General features: G+C 36.2%; 1 protein-coding gene across 3 annotated transcripts in view; it reads right to left on the reverse strand.

Moving 5' to 3' along the window:
- The window catches only part of PTPRR (protein tyrosine phosphatase receptor type R), a 218430-nt gene that overhangs the window by 40894 nt on the left and 159880 nt on the right, over window positions 1-17656 (reverse strand). For all 3 annotated transcript variants that reach the window (XM_004583029.2, XM_058673533.1, XM_058673532.1), the window contains 2 exons: window positions 8851-9037; window positions 4539-4623 (listed from right to left, as the gene is read on the reverse strand). In XM_004583029.2, the coding sequence (XP_004583086.2) occupies window positions 4539-4623; window positions 8851-9037 (272 nt within the window). The remainder of the gene's footprint in view (window positions 1-4538; window positions 4624-8850; window positions 9038-17656) is intronic.

Here is a 17656-nt window from a genome sequence, read left to right on the forward strand (position 1 = left end):
TATGAGTGAGTAGTGGAAAAATGTCACTTTTCCACCAAAGCTTTTAATATTTCCTTGGACTGACAAAAAAAAAACCTCAAGGATTAAAAATATCTATCATAGTCATATTCATTAGCACTATTATAATTTTTAATTTATTAGAAAGGCAGATTTACAGGAAGAAGGAGAGACAGAAAGATCTTCCATCTGCTGGTTCACTCCCCAAGTGGCCATAACACCTGGGCCAATCCAAAGGCAGAAGCTAGGAGCTTCTTCCAGGTCTCCCACATGGATGCAGGGTCCCAAGGCTCTCGGCTGTCCCTGACTGCTTTCCCAGGCCAGAAGCAGGAAGCTGGATGGGAAATGGAGCAGCAGGGATAGGAACTGGTACTGAATGGAATCCTGGAACATGCAAAGCATGGATTTAGCCACTGAGCTACTGCACTGGGCTTCGTCATTATAATTTTATTCATGTTCTATTTTAAATCCGTACGTTGATAAAATTCACTGTGATGATTTTTGGATCTGTATTCCTGAGGTATATATTAAACCTTTACCATATCTTTTATGATATAAATGGTCCAGATAGACAATTGCAAATTATAATTGGACACTGCTCCTGTTCTTTCTCTTCGACTCTGTCTTTCTTCTCCTTCCCTCTTCTTTCTCTTGCTTTTCTTTTTCCTCTTTATCCTCTACTTCCCTGCTTCCTTTTTTCTTTTTAACCCTCTCAACATTTTTGAACATAAATATGGACTTGGTGTAAAGAACAGACATGAAATTTATCCAACCCAATACTCCTAAAATATCACTTGGCAAGTGTATTTTATTTGGCAGACAAAATGATATCCAGATCCTGATGTTTTGGTTGATATCATATTGGATTTTGTCAAGCCCTGATCCATGCTTAAAGTTTTTCTTCTAGGAACAAATATGCTTCTGAAGTTTAAAGTGAAAAGAGGAAGCCATTAGATGGAGAAGAGTATATAAGTGCTACTGATGGAGAAGCCTGAGGTGAGAACAGAATGACTTTCTTCGATGGAATTGAGATTAACAGATGAGAGGAAAGGGAAGGATGGGCCACATCACCAAAGGCACTGGTAGTCAACTTTAAATTTGTTGCAAGAAAAAGGCAATTCTGAAGATTACACTGTTCAGCACAGTAGCCACTATCCACATGCAGCTAATTAAATGAATTAAATCAAATTAAGCTGAAATAATAAATCCTCAGTTACATCAGAGATACTTTGAATGTTTGGTTGCCACATTGGGTTAATAACTATGGTTTTGCAAATTGAGTACATTTTCTTTTAAAAGCTGATTTTGGTGGGGAGCATGGTGATTACATTGAGACTCACTTAAAAAAACCTGATGATTGCAAAAGAAGATAGGGCCCCAAGTACTCTGTTGTGCTGCTCTTTTTTGGAACTGGTTCTGGGGTGAGTGACAGATTCATCTTCAGTTAGGCGCAGCACTGGCCGTTGCGCTCACTCGGGAAGTGAATCATCAGACGAAAGATCTTCCTCTCTATCTCTCCTCCTCTCTGTATATCTGACTTTGCAATAAAAAAATAAATAGAAAAGAAGCATTGTATGTATTTAGCCTTGCTGTTGCTATTGCTTGGTATATACAAGTTGGCAAGCTTTAAATCTGGGAGGAGTTCACTAAGTTAAAATAAAAAAAATCTAAATATTTAAAATTTTAAGCATTTGCTAATCATCACTTTATGTAATGTTTCAAGATTATCTTATTCCACAGTCTAAAATAAACCACAAAGAACAGATTTTCCTATTATTCTAGTCTTCTCTGATAATTTTTGAGCAGTGGAATGATTTGTCCATGGAACAACTCTAGAACTGTATTTTGTGCAATACATGTGGGTGGAGTTTTTAGACTACAGTTATTTTCAATAGAGAATCCATCATTCCCAACCTCAGTTGTCAGCACAGGTGCCTTGGTTCCAGTGGTCCACCCAGTTCTGGGAACGGAAATGCTGACACAGCACTAAAAACTGTTGTCTGATATCATCTGGCCAGGAAATTGGGAACTTCAAATACTCTTAACAATTCCCAAATCCTTCTGAAATTAGGTTTGGCTTGGGTATATATAATAATAGAAATAACTGCATATGTTCTGATTATTTAAGCTTTATTTATATTTTAGATAAAAACTTTGAGAGAATTCTAACATAAAGCATGTCCCTCACTTTTAGCCAGATAACTCTCAACAGAAACTCTATCTTAAGGAGGAAGACAGATGAAAATGCATTATAGTGGAGTAAATTAAGAATGAGTTTCCAATTATACTAGAAAGAGAAACTCAAAGACACTGTTAGGTACAATTATTTAATACTTTGATTTTAGTGTATTGATATTCCTACACATATGGAGAATTTTTGAGTGAATTATTTATGTGTGAGTGAATTAATACCATCTCAATGTCACTAAATTATTATCATAATTATTATTATTTGGAAAGGCAGATATACAGAGAAAAGGAGAGACAGAGAGAAAGATCTTCCACCCACTGGTTCACTCCCCAAGAGGCCACAACAATCAGAGCTGAGCCAATCTGAAGCCAGGAGCCAGGAGCCAGGAGCCCCTTCTGGGTCTCCCACGCGGATGTAGGGTCCCAAAGCTTTGGGCTGTCCTTGGCTGCTTTCCCAGGCCAGAAGCAAGGATCTGGATGGGAAGTGGAGCAGCTTGGACGTGAACGGGTGCCCATATGGGATCCTGGCACATGCAAAGTGAAGACTTAAGCCACTAGGCTGTAACATCGAATCCAGTGACAGCTTTTATTGAGAAAAAGTTCACATCTTATACAATTCATTTATTTGATGTGCCTTCCTGGAGTTTTTTTTTCTTTGCATAGAGTTGTCAACAACATTACAATCCATTTTAAAATATGTTCACTATCCTTTGAATAAACCTAAAATCTCTTAGCACTTACTTGTCTCCTCTTGATCTCCCAGCCCCCAATACTAGGCACCTGTTAATATACTTTCTGTGTTGTCTGACGTGCCTATCAGGACGTTTCATATAGATGCAATGATAACATAGGACATATTTTGTGACTAGCTTCCTTCACTCATCACAATGTTTTCAAGGTTCTTTGTGGTACATATATCAGCATCACTCATCCTTTAATTTAACCAATAAGTGGATATATTACATTTCATTTATCCATGCTCATCAGGACAATGAACATTTGTGGTGTTTACACTCTTTTTGGAGACTATAAATAATGCTGCTATGGACATTTTGTGTATAGCTGTTGTATGGATGCGTGTTTCATTTCTCTTTGGCATATATTTAGCTATGGAATATTTGTCTCATACCATAACTGTAGGCAGAACCTTCTGAGGAACTGCAGACATATTGTGTAAGTAGCTGCAGCTTCAACTCTTACCAGCAATGTATGAAGGTTCTAATTCTTTTACATCTTTATCAACATTTTTTCTTAACCACCTTTTAAATTATAGTCAGCTTAGTGGATAGGAAGTGATATTGTGCTTTTATTTCTCTGATTGCTCATGGTGTTGAATGGAGAAATGTCTGTTTAAGTAATTTTCTATTTATTTATTATGTATTTCAGAGGGTCAGAGTGACCAGTAAAGAGTATTTGCTCATTCACTGGTTCAGGCCCTAACTGTCCACAATGGTCAGGGTAGAGCAAAGAATTGGAAATAATGGGGATGCAATCCAAATCTCCCGATTGAATGGCAGAAACACAATATCATCTCTGTTGCCTCTCAGGGACTGCACTATCAGAAACCGAAGACAGGAACAAGACTCCAAGATTCCAAGGTGGGATTCAGGCCTCCTAACTGCTAGGCTAACCTCTCTGTGCTCAGTTTTACATTGGAGTAGTTTGCCTTTTTTGTGTGTGCAAGAGTTTTTTTATATTCTACATATGAGTGTTTCACTTGATGCATAATTGCAGATTTCTTTCATTCTGTGGTTCTTTTTTGATAATGTAATTTGAAGCACAAAATTTTAAAATTTTGATGAAGTTCAATGTATCTATGGTTTTGTTTGCTTCTACTTTTGATGTTATGTCCAAGAAACCAATAATTCCTTCAGGTTAAAAAACAGTTAACATTTTATTTTCTCCTAAGTGTTTTTACAATTTTATCTCTGTTCTGCAGACCTGAGATACATTTTGAGCTAATTTTTATTTTGGTGTGAGGTAGGGTCCAACTTAACTTTTGTTTGTATGTGGAAATAGAATTATCCCAGCACCATTTATTGAAACATTTCTCTCCTCATTTAATTGTTACACACTCTTGATGAAAATCAATTGATCATAATGTGTGACACAATAATGTTTTAGAACTAGGAATTTATTGGAATTGTGAGCTGATCATTTTTAAGAGAGGATTACAAGATAAAGTCTCTAACCACAGATAATTTCTGTTGATATTTGTCTTGATATACGTTTGTAATTACTGATTAAGCGCACATGTGGATGTTGTGCAGATTGCAAATGGTGAGTTAAGGGTGAATGATGAAGGCTTATCTTATAACTTACAATGTGAGTTGTAAAACAAAGAAACTTACTTGGCAAGATGGTCCTATAGCGATTTTTAGTTCCATGTCTTGGGATATCAATTTCTTTGGGATCTACAAAGTTCATTGGTATTTCCTATAAAAATAGATGATATCAAATTAGTGTATCTAATACTGGCACAAAGAAAATCTTCACAGGGGGTCATCTCTTCTAAGCTCTACTGCACTTCAAAGCCATTTGTAAAATAACAAACTATCACTGCTGATTGACCCACACCCTTCCTTTTATAAACATGTCAGCTGCACCTGACAAGCACACTTCTAAGAAACAGCTCTCTGTGTTGGAGCGAATGACTGTGTAGTCACGAAAGAGAAACATAACAGTCCACCTACATTTTTAGGGATATTATTTAGGCATTGCTGGAATTACACATACAGACAGATGACTGAAAAGCGAGTCATTTAGCAATATATTTAAATTTCTTCTGATTTATATGCAAGTTCAGTGCCCAAAATTTTAGGTGTATTCTCTTAAAACTGTATCTCTTTTAGAATAATTAAAACTTCTTGCCCAAAGTGGTAGAAATAAAGGGATTCTTGTGATTGAAGTTTTGAGGATCTGAGGTTTTTTTTGGATATTAAGGAGGCGTTTACAATTGGAATGTTCCATTTGTGATTATAAATGCAATCTCTCTCTCTCTCTCTTGTTTGAAGGTCATTTAGGCACTTTTTCTCTCACTTAGCAGGAACATAAATATTTTTACTCAGTCAGAATATATTTCACAGGCTTCAAATGATTGGAGAGGGAACAAATAGAACAGTGGTTACACAGTGTAAATGTATTAGACTTAAAAAGAATCCAAGTTGATTGGAACCAGGAAAGCAAGAAACCTAAGTTTTCAAAAGGTTCCAAACAAATATTTCATAACTTGATCACATCAAATATTTTTCTTTATTTTAAGATTCTGCAATGGATTGCTTAGTAACATTACTATTAAATAAAATATGCTTACAAAATTAACTGGTATATATTAAATCCTTAGCATAAAGTAATAGTCTTATTGCTTAGATTTTCTACAGTGGAAAATAAAACCCAGCAGTCCAGTATTCATTGAAATGAAATTATTTATAAATTAATCAACATTGTCTTAACTTTTGGTTTGTCTGGAAATTTGAGGAAACCCAGACTTAATCATAAATTTGAAGCTTGGCTTATAGTGAGAAACAGTTTATTTTGTAACCATAATTTATTAAAGTTACATTTTTAGATATTAATAGTAAGAATCAGTATTTGTTATTTTAAAAAATAATGTAAAAGAGACACACATTAAATTAAGGGATACTACGTGATATACTATATATATATACAGTATATAATGTCTGCTCAGTATAAAGATACTTATTTCTTTAAATATTTAGCATTTCTTCATGGTGAAAGTATTCAAAGTCCTTTCTTTTTTAGGAAGAGAAGCATATACAAGATTTTAACATCATTCCATTGAACAATAGAACCAGCAGAACTTTCATCTAAGCATGGCTTAGCAGCTTTTTCAACTTTTCCCCAACCCTTCCTCCCCATCCTCCTTTCTCCAGCCTCTGAAAGTCATCATTATACACTTAACTCTGGTGAGATCATACATTACCTAACATACTTTAGATGTCTGTATTTATCCCCACTTTTTGCACTGTTGTAGCTTTTTAGTTCTAAGTTATCAAATTAATGTAATTGTTGAATGCTCAATAGGAAACGTTATGCTCATGCTTGATAATTTAAAACCAATCAGTCTGGTTGGACCAAGCCATGAAGCAGGTAATACTTTTATTCGTCCTTTTCTTCTCCTTCCTTTCCACCTCCTGTTTTCTGACACACTCTGACAGCTGTCATCGTTCAGTTTTATCTCTTTCCTGTGAATGCCTTGCTGGCCCCATCTTTGCTTCCAAGGAAGTAGGCCATGGAAAGAGTTTTTTCATAAACAAAGAACTATCTGCAGTTCTAGAAAAGAGTAATGGGTGTGCCCTGGGCTGGCTGGCTGTGTGATCTCTGATGGGTTCTTTCATCCCTTTATGTCTCAAATTATGGCTTCAGATCAAATTATGTCTTTAAATTAAACTAGCAAGTGTAAGTTTAAAAAAATCCTTCCAAGTTTGGGGCAGGCATTTTCTATAGCAGTTAGGATGAAGAGGGTCCTGGGTTTGAGCCTTGGCTCCACTCTAAGTTATAGCCACTTGTGGATTGGCATTCCAAGAAACATTAGGTGGCTGAAATATCTGAGGTCCTGCTACCCACATGGAAGACTCAGAGTAAGTTTCTTGCTCTTGACTTCATTCTGGTCCTGCCCCAACTACCGTGGGCACATAGGAGAGAACCAACAGATGGGAGATCTTTGTCTCTTGGTCCAATTAAAAAAATAAGCAAAACTCCATGTTTAGATTTCGTTTTGGGAAATTTAATAATTAGTGGGACCGATAGTAGAGCAGTTCATTGCTAAGTCTTTCATCACTATGGTGGTTGCAAACATCTGAATTAATCCTAGAACATCCAATTTACTATACGTAAGCAATAAGATTTAAGATGCAAAACTGACTTAAAAGGTAAAGTGATCTATAAGCTCAGGATTCCATTTGGGCAACAATTAAACCTATGAATTAATTGGACTATGCCACACATTATGAACAACATTGATAGGGCCAGACCCAAACTTATCCTCATGTTCACTGCATTCCTCATCTTTCCTCTGAGTGCCTTATTTCCTTAAAGGACACCAGGCGCACCCTGTGACTCTAGCCAAGAAACCAGATATCACCCCTGACTTTGTCATTGCTTTTGGCTATATTATGCAATTACACCCATTTCCTATATATTGTCTTGGTTTTTATTGCCATTACTTCAGGTGTAGACCATTGTCCCAGTTCTACAGGATTATCCTGAAGAACCTTCAGACCGCTCCATTGCAAATACAGTAATCTTTCCAAAACATGACATAAAGTTAAAACTACGGGACCACCACTGTGGTATAGTGAGTAAAGTTGCCACCTGCAGTGCCAACATTGTATATGGGTGTTGCTTTGAGCATTGGTTCCTCCACTTCCATTTTAGTTCCCTGTAATGCACCTGGGAAAGCAGCAGCAGATGGACCAATTGCTTTAGCCACTGCATTCACATAGGAGAATCAGACAATTCTTGGCTCCTGGCTTTGGCTTGACTCAGACCAACCAGTGTGGCCATTTATAGAGTGAACCAGCAGATGGAAACTTCTGTCTGTCTCTCACAATCTCTCTAATTGTGTCTTTCAAGTAAATAGAACAAATCTTTTTAAAAAGTTCAACCTCCTAAATATCCTAAATATATATTAAGGTCTAAATTTCTTTTATATTTCTAAGGCTCAGCTTTTGCCACATCCCATTTTAATGTCAATGCCTTAGTTAAATGGAGCAATTTAATTCTCTAAACATTGATGGCAAGGCTGTTCCTTCGTCTGAGACTGCACGTTCTCTGGCCAAATCTTTATTGCCACCTCAGTGATGGCAACTTTTATATATTTTGCCTCACTTTGGTTATAACATTGTCATCTGAACATTTATGAATAGCTAATGAGAGAGAAAATACAGTTACAAGTTATTTTAAAAATTTATTTCTTTTTATTTCAATAAAGACCTCATCTGCTGGCCCAGTCTCCAAATAATGACAATGGAAAAGCTGAGTTGAAGCTGGGAAGCAGGAACACAATCCAGGTCTCCCATGTGAGTGCAGGAACTCGGTTATTTGAGTTACCATCACAATTTCTTAGAATCACAGCCAGAGGCTCAGTGCGATAGCCTAGTGGCTAAATCCTTGTATTGCATCCACTGGGATTGCATATGGGCACTGGTTCATATTCTGACTGCTCCACTTCCCATCCGGCTCCCTGCTTTTGGCCTGGGAAAGCAGCCAAGGACAGCCCAAAGCCTTGGGATCCTGAACCCACGTGGGAGACCTGGAAGAAGTTCCTGACTCTTGGCTTCAGATTGGCTCAGCTCTGCTGGTTGTGGCCTCTTAGGGTGTGAACCAATGGATGGAAGATCTTTCTCTCTGTCTCTCCTTCTCTCTGTATATCTGCCTTTACAAATAATAATGATGACAATAACAATGATACTACTACTAATAAAATTAATCTTAAAAAATGAATCATAGTCAGAAACCTAACATTTATTTTAATTTGGAATGTGGGCATCTTAATTGTAGGCTAACTACCTGTCTCTGGGCTTTACATTTTGAACGGTAACCAGTAAAGCTGCTTGACCGTAAGTGAGTGACATTTCCACATGTGCTCTAGTGCATAGCATATTGAAATACTGAAGATTAAGTAATAAATAGCTGGCTTACCATGAATTCACTTTGTAGTAAGTGTGAACTTGCCACGACATCCCTCAGTTGTGACCTTGTGAGAACTCGGCTGGCTGACTGCAGGTACTCCAGGGCTACCTTCTCCCGTGGGCTTGGTATAGCCACAAACGGCTCAACAGTCCCCAAGGCACTCATATCCAATGTCAGAGACACGTTGGACCCTCGTCTATGTTGGAAAAGAATGTTGTTAAGTTGAAACATTACATAAACTATGTAGATCATACAAATCTTTCCGCCTATACTTGAGCATATTTCAATGAAAATTTTTACAGAAATAAGGAACAAAGAGATTTTCTCTTTCAATACCAGCATTGACTAGCAACCATTTGTAGTTCCTTTATAGGTAACTGAGAATTTTGTTACTGAAAATGACATTGAAATAATAATATGTACTATGATTTATTAATGGCTACATTTGTTACAGAGATGATATGATGACTGAAAAGATTGAGAGAAAAAATTAGAAAAAGTACACATTTGAATTGAGAAATCAGATATACCTCAAACTAATTTTTATTTGTGTGTGTTTGAAAAGCCAGCATAAAAACCATATAGTCATGTAATTACTATCATCATCCTCATTTGGCTCTTAAGCCAAAGAGACAGAGAAAAATGCTCCCATCAATGGGAACACTGCTTAAATGCTTATACCAATTGGGTCTGAGACAGGCAGAAGCCAAAATTCAGGAACTCCATTCAGGTTTACCATATGGACCACAGGAACCCAAGCACTTGGTTTAGCATCTCTTGCCTCCTAGGTTCATTAGTAGGAAACTGGCTTGGAAGCAGGTTAACCTCAGTCCAACATGGCATGTGGGTATCCCCAGCAGAAGCTTAAACTGCTTCACAATGCCTACTCCCAGGTGTTTATTTTAAATAATGGAAAATTGTTATATTTGCAGCCAAAAAAAAGCTGTTTAAAATCTTTCATTTCCTTACTCCTATGATTCTGCCTCTATTTGCAACCTTGGTGTGTCTATAATTTCATATGCAAGATTGACATTTTAAACTTTGAAATGCTCTGCATTATAATATTAATTCTTGCTTTAACTTGGTGGGTATTCAATTCTTTGAATATTTATTTGTCTTATAAATCTCTACTTCTAGTACAGTACATGGAAATAGAGAATGGCTGAACTTCCGATGGTTGGAATTTCTTAACTGTTTTTATGAAATACACCTTATCATTTTTTCTAAATATTTCTTGCAGTAGATTGGTTATATATGCCTGTAGGTATATATACATGTATATAAACACATAATCTTACTTATTATTCTAGTGTATTTTATTAAAGACATTACTCTTATTCTTGACTTTTGTTCCCTAGTGGATTTGGAAATCTGAGTTAATCAAGTGAGTCCTTCACAATAAACATGTGCGCAATTTTTCTTCATTTTGAATACGTTTTCACTTGTATGTTTAGTGTTGTGCTATTTGAAGACATTCACAATTATTTATTTTCTTTGCAAAATTTTGTCACGATTTCTTTCTTTCCTACTAATTTCATACTTGACTTCACATCTGACTTTAAAAAAGTAATACTATCCTCACCTTGCACATGCTGGGAGTCCATATAGGTGCTGGTTTGTGTCCTAGCTGTATGACTTCCAATCCAGCTTTCTGCTTCTGGTCTGGGAAAGCAGTGGAGAATGGTCCAAGGTACCCTGCACCCACATGGGAAAACCTGAAGAAGCTCCTGGCTCCAGTTATTGTGGCCTTTTGGGGAGTGAACTAGTGGATGGAAGATCTTTCTGTCTCTCCTTCTCTCTGTAATTTGCCTTTCCAATAAAAAAAAATCTTAAAAAACAAGACAAAATGAAAAACTAACACTGACAAGCCTGTTCCATTTGACATGTTGTTAAAATAATTTTTGCGGTTATTGTTTATAACTCTTTGGATCACTGGATCAGAGATTGGATGATAAAATTCTGACCTACTTGATAATATCACCTACTTGATAGAAATTTTTTCCTCTCAGTCTGTCTTTTGATCTTATTTGTGTATGTTACAGGGTTGGGGTTAGGAGGGTGGTGATGATGGCTCACAGGCTCTTGTGTTCAAGGAGAAGCAAAGAATGGGTCTACTTTCAGATCAAGAATTTAAATCATTTTTGGTATGAAAATTACTTTCTCAATCCAGTTCTCCTTGAACCCCTTCCTGATTCTGAACATGGCTTATTTATTGCTCTTAGCTTTGCCTGTACTTGTGAGAATTTGTCTTGGGCTGGTTTCACTGATTTCTGAGTAATGAGATGGTAGCAGCTACTTATATGGTTGCTGGTTGGATGCTATTTCAAGCAATGATTCCTGACCATCCACTCTCAGGCCTTGGAGGAAGAAATGTCTTCTGTCTGCTGGTACAACACTATCTGATGCTAGAAAGGTTTAGTGGAGCATGGGATTGCTTCCATCCTGGGTGCCGAGGACAGCTGCATAAGGGAGGAAACACTGAAGTAGGCATTGAATGGAGAAAAAGCTTAACAGGCACATGTTTGGAGGTAGTGTTGTTTCAGAGAAAGAAGCTGGCAGAAGTGTGGCAACACAATAACCCAAGATAATTTTAAGAAATGGTACGGAAGCAGTACAAGCCAGGGTTCAGTTGTGTCAAAGCATATTTTGGAATTGGAGGGCAAAGCATGTAGAAGAGAAATGACAAGATTATAAAAAGCCTTGTAAATACAGAAAACAGAGGAATCAAAATATTAGGGTATATCAACTTCTGTTTTGGCTTCCCCTGACATATCAAACCTGGGACGTTAAAAAGCTCCACAATCCCATGTCTAAGATTAGCTTGATTTAGTGAGTAAATTTCCTCAGGATTCTGTGGTAAACTGAGAGCCATGGAACAAGCATTTTCATGTAAACTAACTTAGCAAGGAAGAATGACTTCTCCCTGGCAAAGGAAGGAAGAAAGGAAACTAATATTTGTTAAATATCTGTTATGTGCCAAGTACTGTTCTAAGCACTTTCACATATGGAACCTCAAGATCCCTAACAGCATTCTGAGCTATGACCTTTCACCCTTTTACGGTGGCAGGAATAATTAATTCAGGAATACAATGGTGGCATACCAATTCAACCCAAGTTAGGGAATACAACCCAAGTTCTGCTTTGTCAGCTGAAAGCAGAAGTAGAGTAGGCAGCATATGTTTGTGTGCAGGTGCACCATGTGGAGTTGGAAGTCAGTGATGAGAAATGAGGTCAATCCACTGAGTGCATCTGGGAGCAGAGCAGGTGTCAGGGGCGGTCAGATTTGCCTGGAATAAGCCCTTCTCCATGTCCTTACAGCACTCCGCTAGTCAGACTGTCGATCCTCAGTGAATCTCAAATTCATCCTATTCTGTAAATTTAATTAAGAAACGTACCTACCTCATAGTGTTATTACCAGAGTTAGCCAGAAAACAAATGTCAACTCCTGATAAAAGTAATATCCTAGTACCAAGTTTGGGTAATAATGAACAAGTTCTATGTAGCTCTCACTATTTCCTTCACTAAGGGACAGGCCCTAACTTGGGATTTCAATACAGCAAAATAAAAAATTGTTGATATTGAAGTGTTTTTTTTTTTTTTCCGGGAGGGTGCAGTGTTTTGAAATCAATAAAATCAACACGTTTGTCGGTGAGGAAGAACACATCCATACGGATAAATGAAAGTTTAGGATTAACTTTAATTATGGCAGATCCACTTCTCCTGAATTTTAAACATTTTCAGATCATTTAATCTCAACACTCATACAATGTCTCAGTTTGCTCATGGAATTCAACTTTTGCAGTCTGTCAACCTTACAGGGAACATTTTACACAAAATAGCCTTTATCATGGTGAGTACTCTTCTGTCCTAACTACAAAGTACTATGTCATTAACTTGAAAGAATCCTGATTTCTGCTAAATTTTATTTTCAAAGAGCAAATAATATTCACATTAGTTAAGATAAGTGAAATTTAGAAGTCTAGTAAGTAGAATCAATTTAAAAATATTAAAATGTTTGGATACTAGTTATGTATTCTATTTGGAAAGAAGAGATTAAATGCACACTCATTTATTGTAGTTTTTTCATTATTAAAGTACCACATATTTATTGTAAAAATCTTGTAAAATTTGAAAGTTTTGAAAAAGCAATTAAGACTCATTAACATTTAAATTACCTTTTAAATTTCACTACTTTCTAGCAAAGGCAGTGGTTTTTCTAATTTCTTTGGTTGCAGACAAGGAGGAATGCATTTTCAGATGACTATTGTTTAATTTCTTACCTTTAAGAATTATATGTACATGCTTTTTATGGATTTTAATAGTATGGGATTAATTAATTATTGTCTACTATGATGTCCATATATGATACCAGTTATTTCTCGGCCATATCTGTTACAAGTTCTATTTAGAGTCAATCAAATATACTCATCTCTGCAGCTCTCTAACATTGCTTTAATAACGAAGATTCTTGTTAGGGAAATTTGGATGTTTTAAAACTCAGTTTCATCTATTTGTAATTCAGTTCGAGGGATAGTAACAGAACACTCATTTAGGTTTCCTTCCCTCATATGGGGTTTCAGGATTTCTAACACAGCTTATAGAACAATCTAGAGAAGGGATATGTTTTTATAAATATGGAAATGCTGAAGTTTTTACTAACTGACCAATCATCCGGAGGAGAAAAACTGTCATTTTACTTAACAGATGTGAATGTGTTCTATTGTATCTATCAACAAAATGGTAAGAAACCAGGATAGAATCAGAAAGATACTGCAGAAAGAAAACAAACTGAAAAAGTGCAAAGGAGTTCAAATGAAGATCAGGAAAGAAGCTGAAAGGACCTCTGGTCAACAGGAGTAAGGTGAAGCCCAGACCTTTCATTTTAAAAAATGAGATAAAGTCAGAACACACAATCTCAAGGGAAGCTTTGCTTTTACTTCGTTGTGTAACTCAGGCAAACCATTTGGTTTTTATTTTTTTATGCCTTATGATTACTTTTGGACAAAAGGGAACATAATAAAAAGCTTTATCAAGCTCCTGCTGTAGCTCCAATTATTATTTATGCCAAAAAAGAAATAGAAGGGAGGAAGTTCAAAAGATACCAATGCAAACAATTGAAGGAAAAGGCAAATTCTTAAGGAAAGGTAAAAGGAATGCAATAAACAGCATGCTAATTACAATTAAGTAAAAAGGAAAACATGTATAAATATTATGGACTGGGGCCACACATCCATTTCAGCAACAGAATATAAACAACTTTCTGCTGAAATTGTTCAGTGCTTTTATCACAGTTCCTAAGGATCAGGAGGCGGGAACAAAATATACCCAAAAGCCTAAGAACCCTGTAATAGAGTCTTGGAGAAACTCAGAAACCAGGCATTTCTTTTCCTCCTTTTTGAAAATTAAAATATCTACCTTGTTGAATAGGCAGAATGGAGCTACAGATCCCAGCTTGGGATCTGCACTCCAGTTCTCGGAGCTGCTGCTGTTTCCAGAGCACTCTGCCTCTGAGAACAGTGGTCCTTCAAGCACCTTATTTAGAATCCAGCAAAGAATGGAGATGCAGTAGGAAAGCAAAATGAAGCTAGTGACTGTTGTACCTATTGACTGGGAAGATGTACTTCACAACTATTGCACTATGAAATTAAGCATTGCTGGGAAATGGTGGCTGCTGCTTATCTTGGAGTATTTGAAAGGAGAATGGAAAAACACACATCTGAGAAGTTGTAAGAACTTAGTACAGAAGGAAAGCAAACAGATTTGACCTTTGAAGATTTTTTTTTCTGCTTTAGTATGGAACACACGTAATTTGTCCAGAGCTGTCTATTTGTCTATCCATCGAATCATACATAGGGAGAATTATGAGCTTTAACATGGCCATCCTCTTCAGATCTGAAAATGGAAGTCTAAGACCATCAAAACAATTTTTCCTCTTGGTGTATGATAATGGTAGGATAAAAAATTGAAATGAAGTCTTCCCACTCCCAACTTGATATTTCTTACGCAGGTTTGCATATTGAATTTGTCTATATATTGAGTTTTCCAAGAAAACTCTAAAATAGAAGGAAAAGGTTTTCTTCTGTAAAAGATAAAATGATCATCTAAAAAAGCAAAAAGAGAGAAGCTCTTGCTTATTTGAAAAATAAAGAAAAAGGTGCAATTCAGAGGTGAAGTTCCTTTACTACCAGTAGACTGATCACCCCTTGCTCCAAACTCTGTGACTCTCAACTCAAGGTTCATGATTTCTAAATAGGACATACTGTTTACAGTGCTCCACCTTCAAATAAATTACATCTAATGTCAACCCTTATTGTTGATTACGGGAAGGGTTGGCGGGTAAAACTAAAATGACATGTATAGAGAAAGCTAAGAAAGTTAAATTAAGATGTGATTTTAGTGTCCTGATTTTCTACAAGCTGAACTCAATGAATAAGTTTTGTGACTGTTTGTAATAAAAATTTCTCAAAGGAAATCCTGTTGGGGGAAAAATGGTAATAAATATAAAAGATGCCTGGTATGGGCCCAGGAAGTTGATAAAAGAATTTCACTCAAAGTTAAAAAAAGAAAAAGGTCCAGTAACATAGAGAACATTTTTGGAATGGAAAATGATTCATTTCATTTCATTCACTTCTTTGTCTGAAAAGCCATCTTTACCAGGCAAAATATAACTTTCCCTTTTAAGTGATTACATGAAAGTTTTAAAATTTCATACAATGATATCTGATCTTTTATATGTATATGGGACAAAGCAAAGTTTCCTGCAACCTTATTTTATCATTTAAAAAATAAGAAGAAAACAATCATTAAAAAACCAGAAATTGAACTTGATACATTGTTCTTCAACACTGACCCTGAATCAGCCCATAAGGCAGGTTCTGTCTTTCACACCAGCTCCTTGGGCCCCACTTTTCAATCTGCAAATGGGGATAATGATAAGCATTTACTGGACTATTTCAAGTATGAAAAGGTAATGAAGAAAAAAATTTGTGAAACTTTCCACCCTGGAATGTGGCCAAAAATACCTGTAAGTGAATTATTACAATAATTAATAATGACCGTGATAACTCTTACTTCACTCTGCAGATATGGCCATCAGGGAGCTATATGGCCATTCAGTGGTTAATGTTTGGAAAAGAAAATGCTGGGAAAATGTTAAGAGTTAGCTGCAGTGTTACATTAATTAGCAGTCAGTGATTACTTAAATGTGGAAGATTTGTCATATCTTTAGCACTCAAGATTTCTACCTCATATCATTATTATTATCAACTTCTTTCAGATTAAAAAATAAAGCATATTCAGTGGAGAAAAACTAAAACAGTAGATGAAAGGAAAGAAAAATACCCTCATATTTCCATGCTTGAGAGTAACTGCTAATAACATTTTTTTTAGTGTTTGCCCTTCAAGCCTTAGACATATTACAAACATTTAGATTTTTTTGTTCAGCATTTTCATTAATTTCAAACTAAATGCATTAAGAATGTCTTCACGTTTCTTCAAATAGTTTTCAGTCTGTTGCAGTCCTTTGCATAGTTATACTGTAGGTTTTTTTTTTTTTTAACCAGCACTTTAATTTTGGACACTAAGTTTGGTTTCAGTTTTTCATCATTCTAAACAAAACTATAATGCACATCCTGGAACCTAAATGCTCGTGCATTTCCAGTAGTATTTTTTCTTAGGGAGTTTAAGCACTAACTTTTGAAAAGTTGCTGGACATGGGATATGGAAGAGGCATGGAGACTGCCTTTTGGGGCTCATTGAAGTTGACTCAGCCCAGACCTTCTTCTTTGTTTCTGACCTGTGCAGTGCATTTCCAGCAAACCTTCCTAGCTCTAAAACCTCCTGGTTCAACTGTTTTCTTTCAGATTTTACCAGATCAATGTCAGACCACTGAGAACCGACGATAAAACCCACCAATAGCTGTCCTTTGACATGAAATCCTTTCTGCTGGAGTCCCTTTGCTCCTCTCTGTCACATGCTTCCCCATGTCTGTGTGCAGAAGGATCAACCAGTAGCTCTGTTCCTGCTAGCCTGCTCCCAGGCTTTCAGATCCAATCCCCTGAAGTTAGCAGCTCTGATCTCTGGGATCTTATAACCTCCATCTAATATACATTAGATTCGCTAGAAATGATATGTTCTAACATGACTTTTTTTGAGATATTATTCTTTCCTGTTTCCAGTTCTGGGTACAGGGAAAGCAACACTTGCTCCCTGTATGGATGAATGGCTGCAAATACAGTGGTGAGAGTAGTGCTGTGTGTAATTACTGTGCCTTTGGCTTTTTCAAGCTTTTTGAAAAATGATGAAGCGGGGGATATTGTTAAGTAGGAGTATGACAACTGACAGTGAAAAGCTACGCTTATTTAGGTACGCTAAATATTACAACCAAAATTGAGTCTTATTTAAATATCAATGAAGTTCTGAACATCGACATTCTAAAAATCTAGTGTGGTTTTAAAAACTGAAAAAAATAATAGTACTTTGCTTTATAATCAGGTATGATTAATTTTTCATCTTGGCATTCAGTATTGTTTTGACTGTCACTCATAGTGAGGAGGTTGATTCTCTTTTAACAAAAGAACAAAATGATGGTAGCTTTAATTTTATTTCCAAAATTTGGAACTTATTTAAAAGCAACGTAATGCTGAAGAAACACGAACAAGTCTCAATGAATTTCAATGATTTATATACAACTCACACATGCACAAAAACCTGTTTTTTAAAGGATACAATTAATAATTATCTCTTTATGCAGTCAATTGTCAAAGAAATGTTTTAGTATTGACCATTATCACTAAATTAAAACTGTGAGTTTATT

This window comes from Ochotona princeps, chromosome 15 (genome assembly GCF_030435755.1).
Source record: "Ochotona princeps isolate mOchPri1 chromosome 15, mOchPri1.hap1, whole genome shotgun sequence".
NCBI classification, from domain to species: domain Eukaryota; kingdom Metazoa; phylum Chordata; class Mammalia; order Lagomorpha; family Ochotonidae; genus Ochotona; species Ochotona princeps.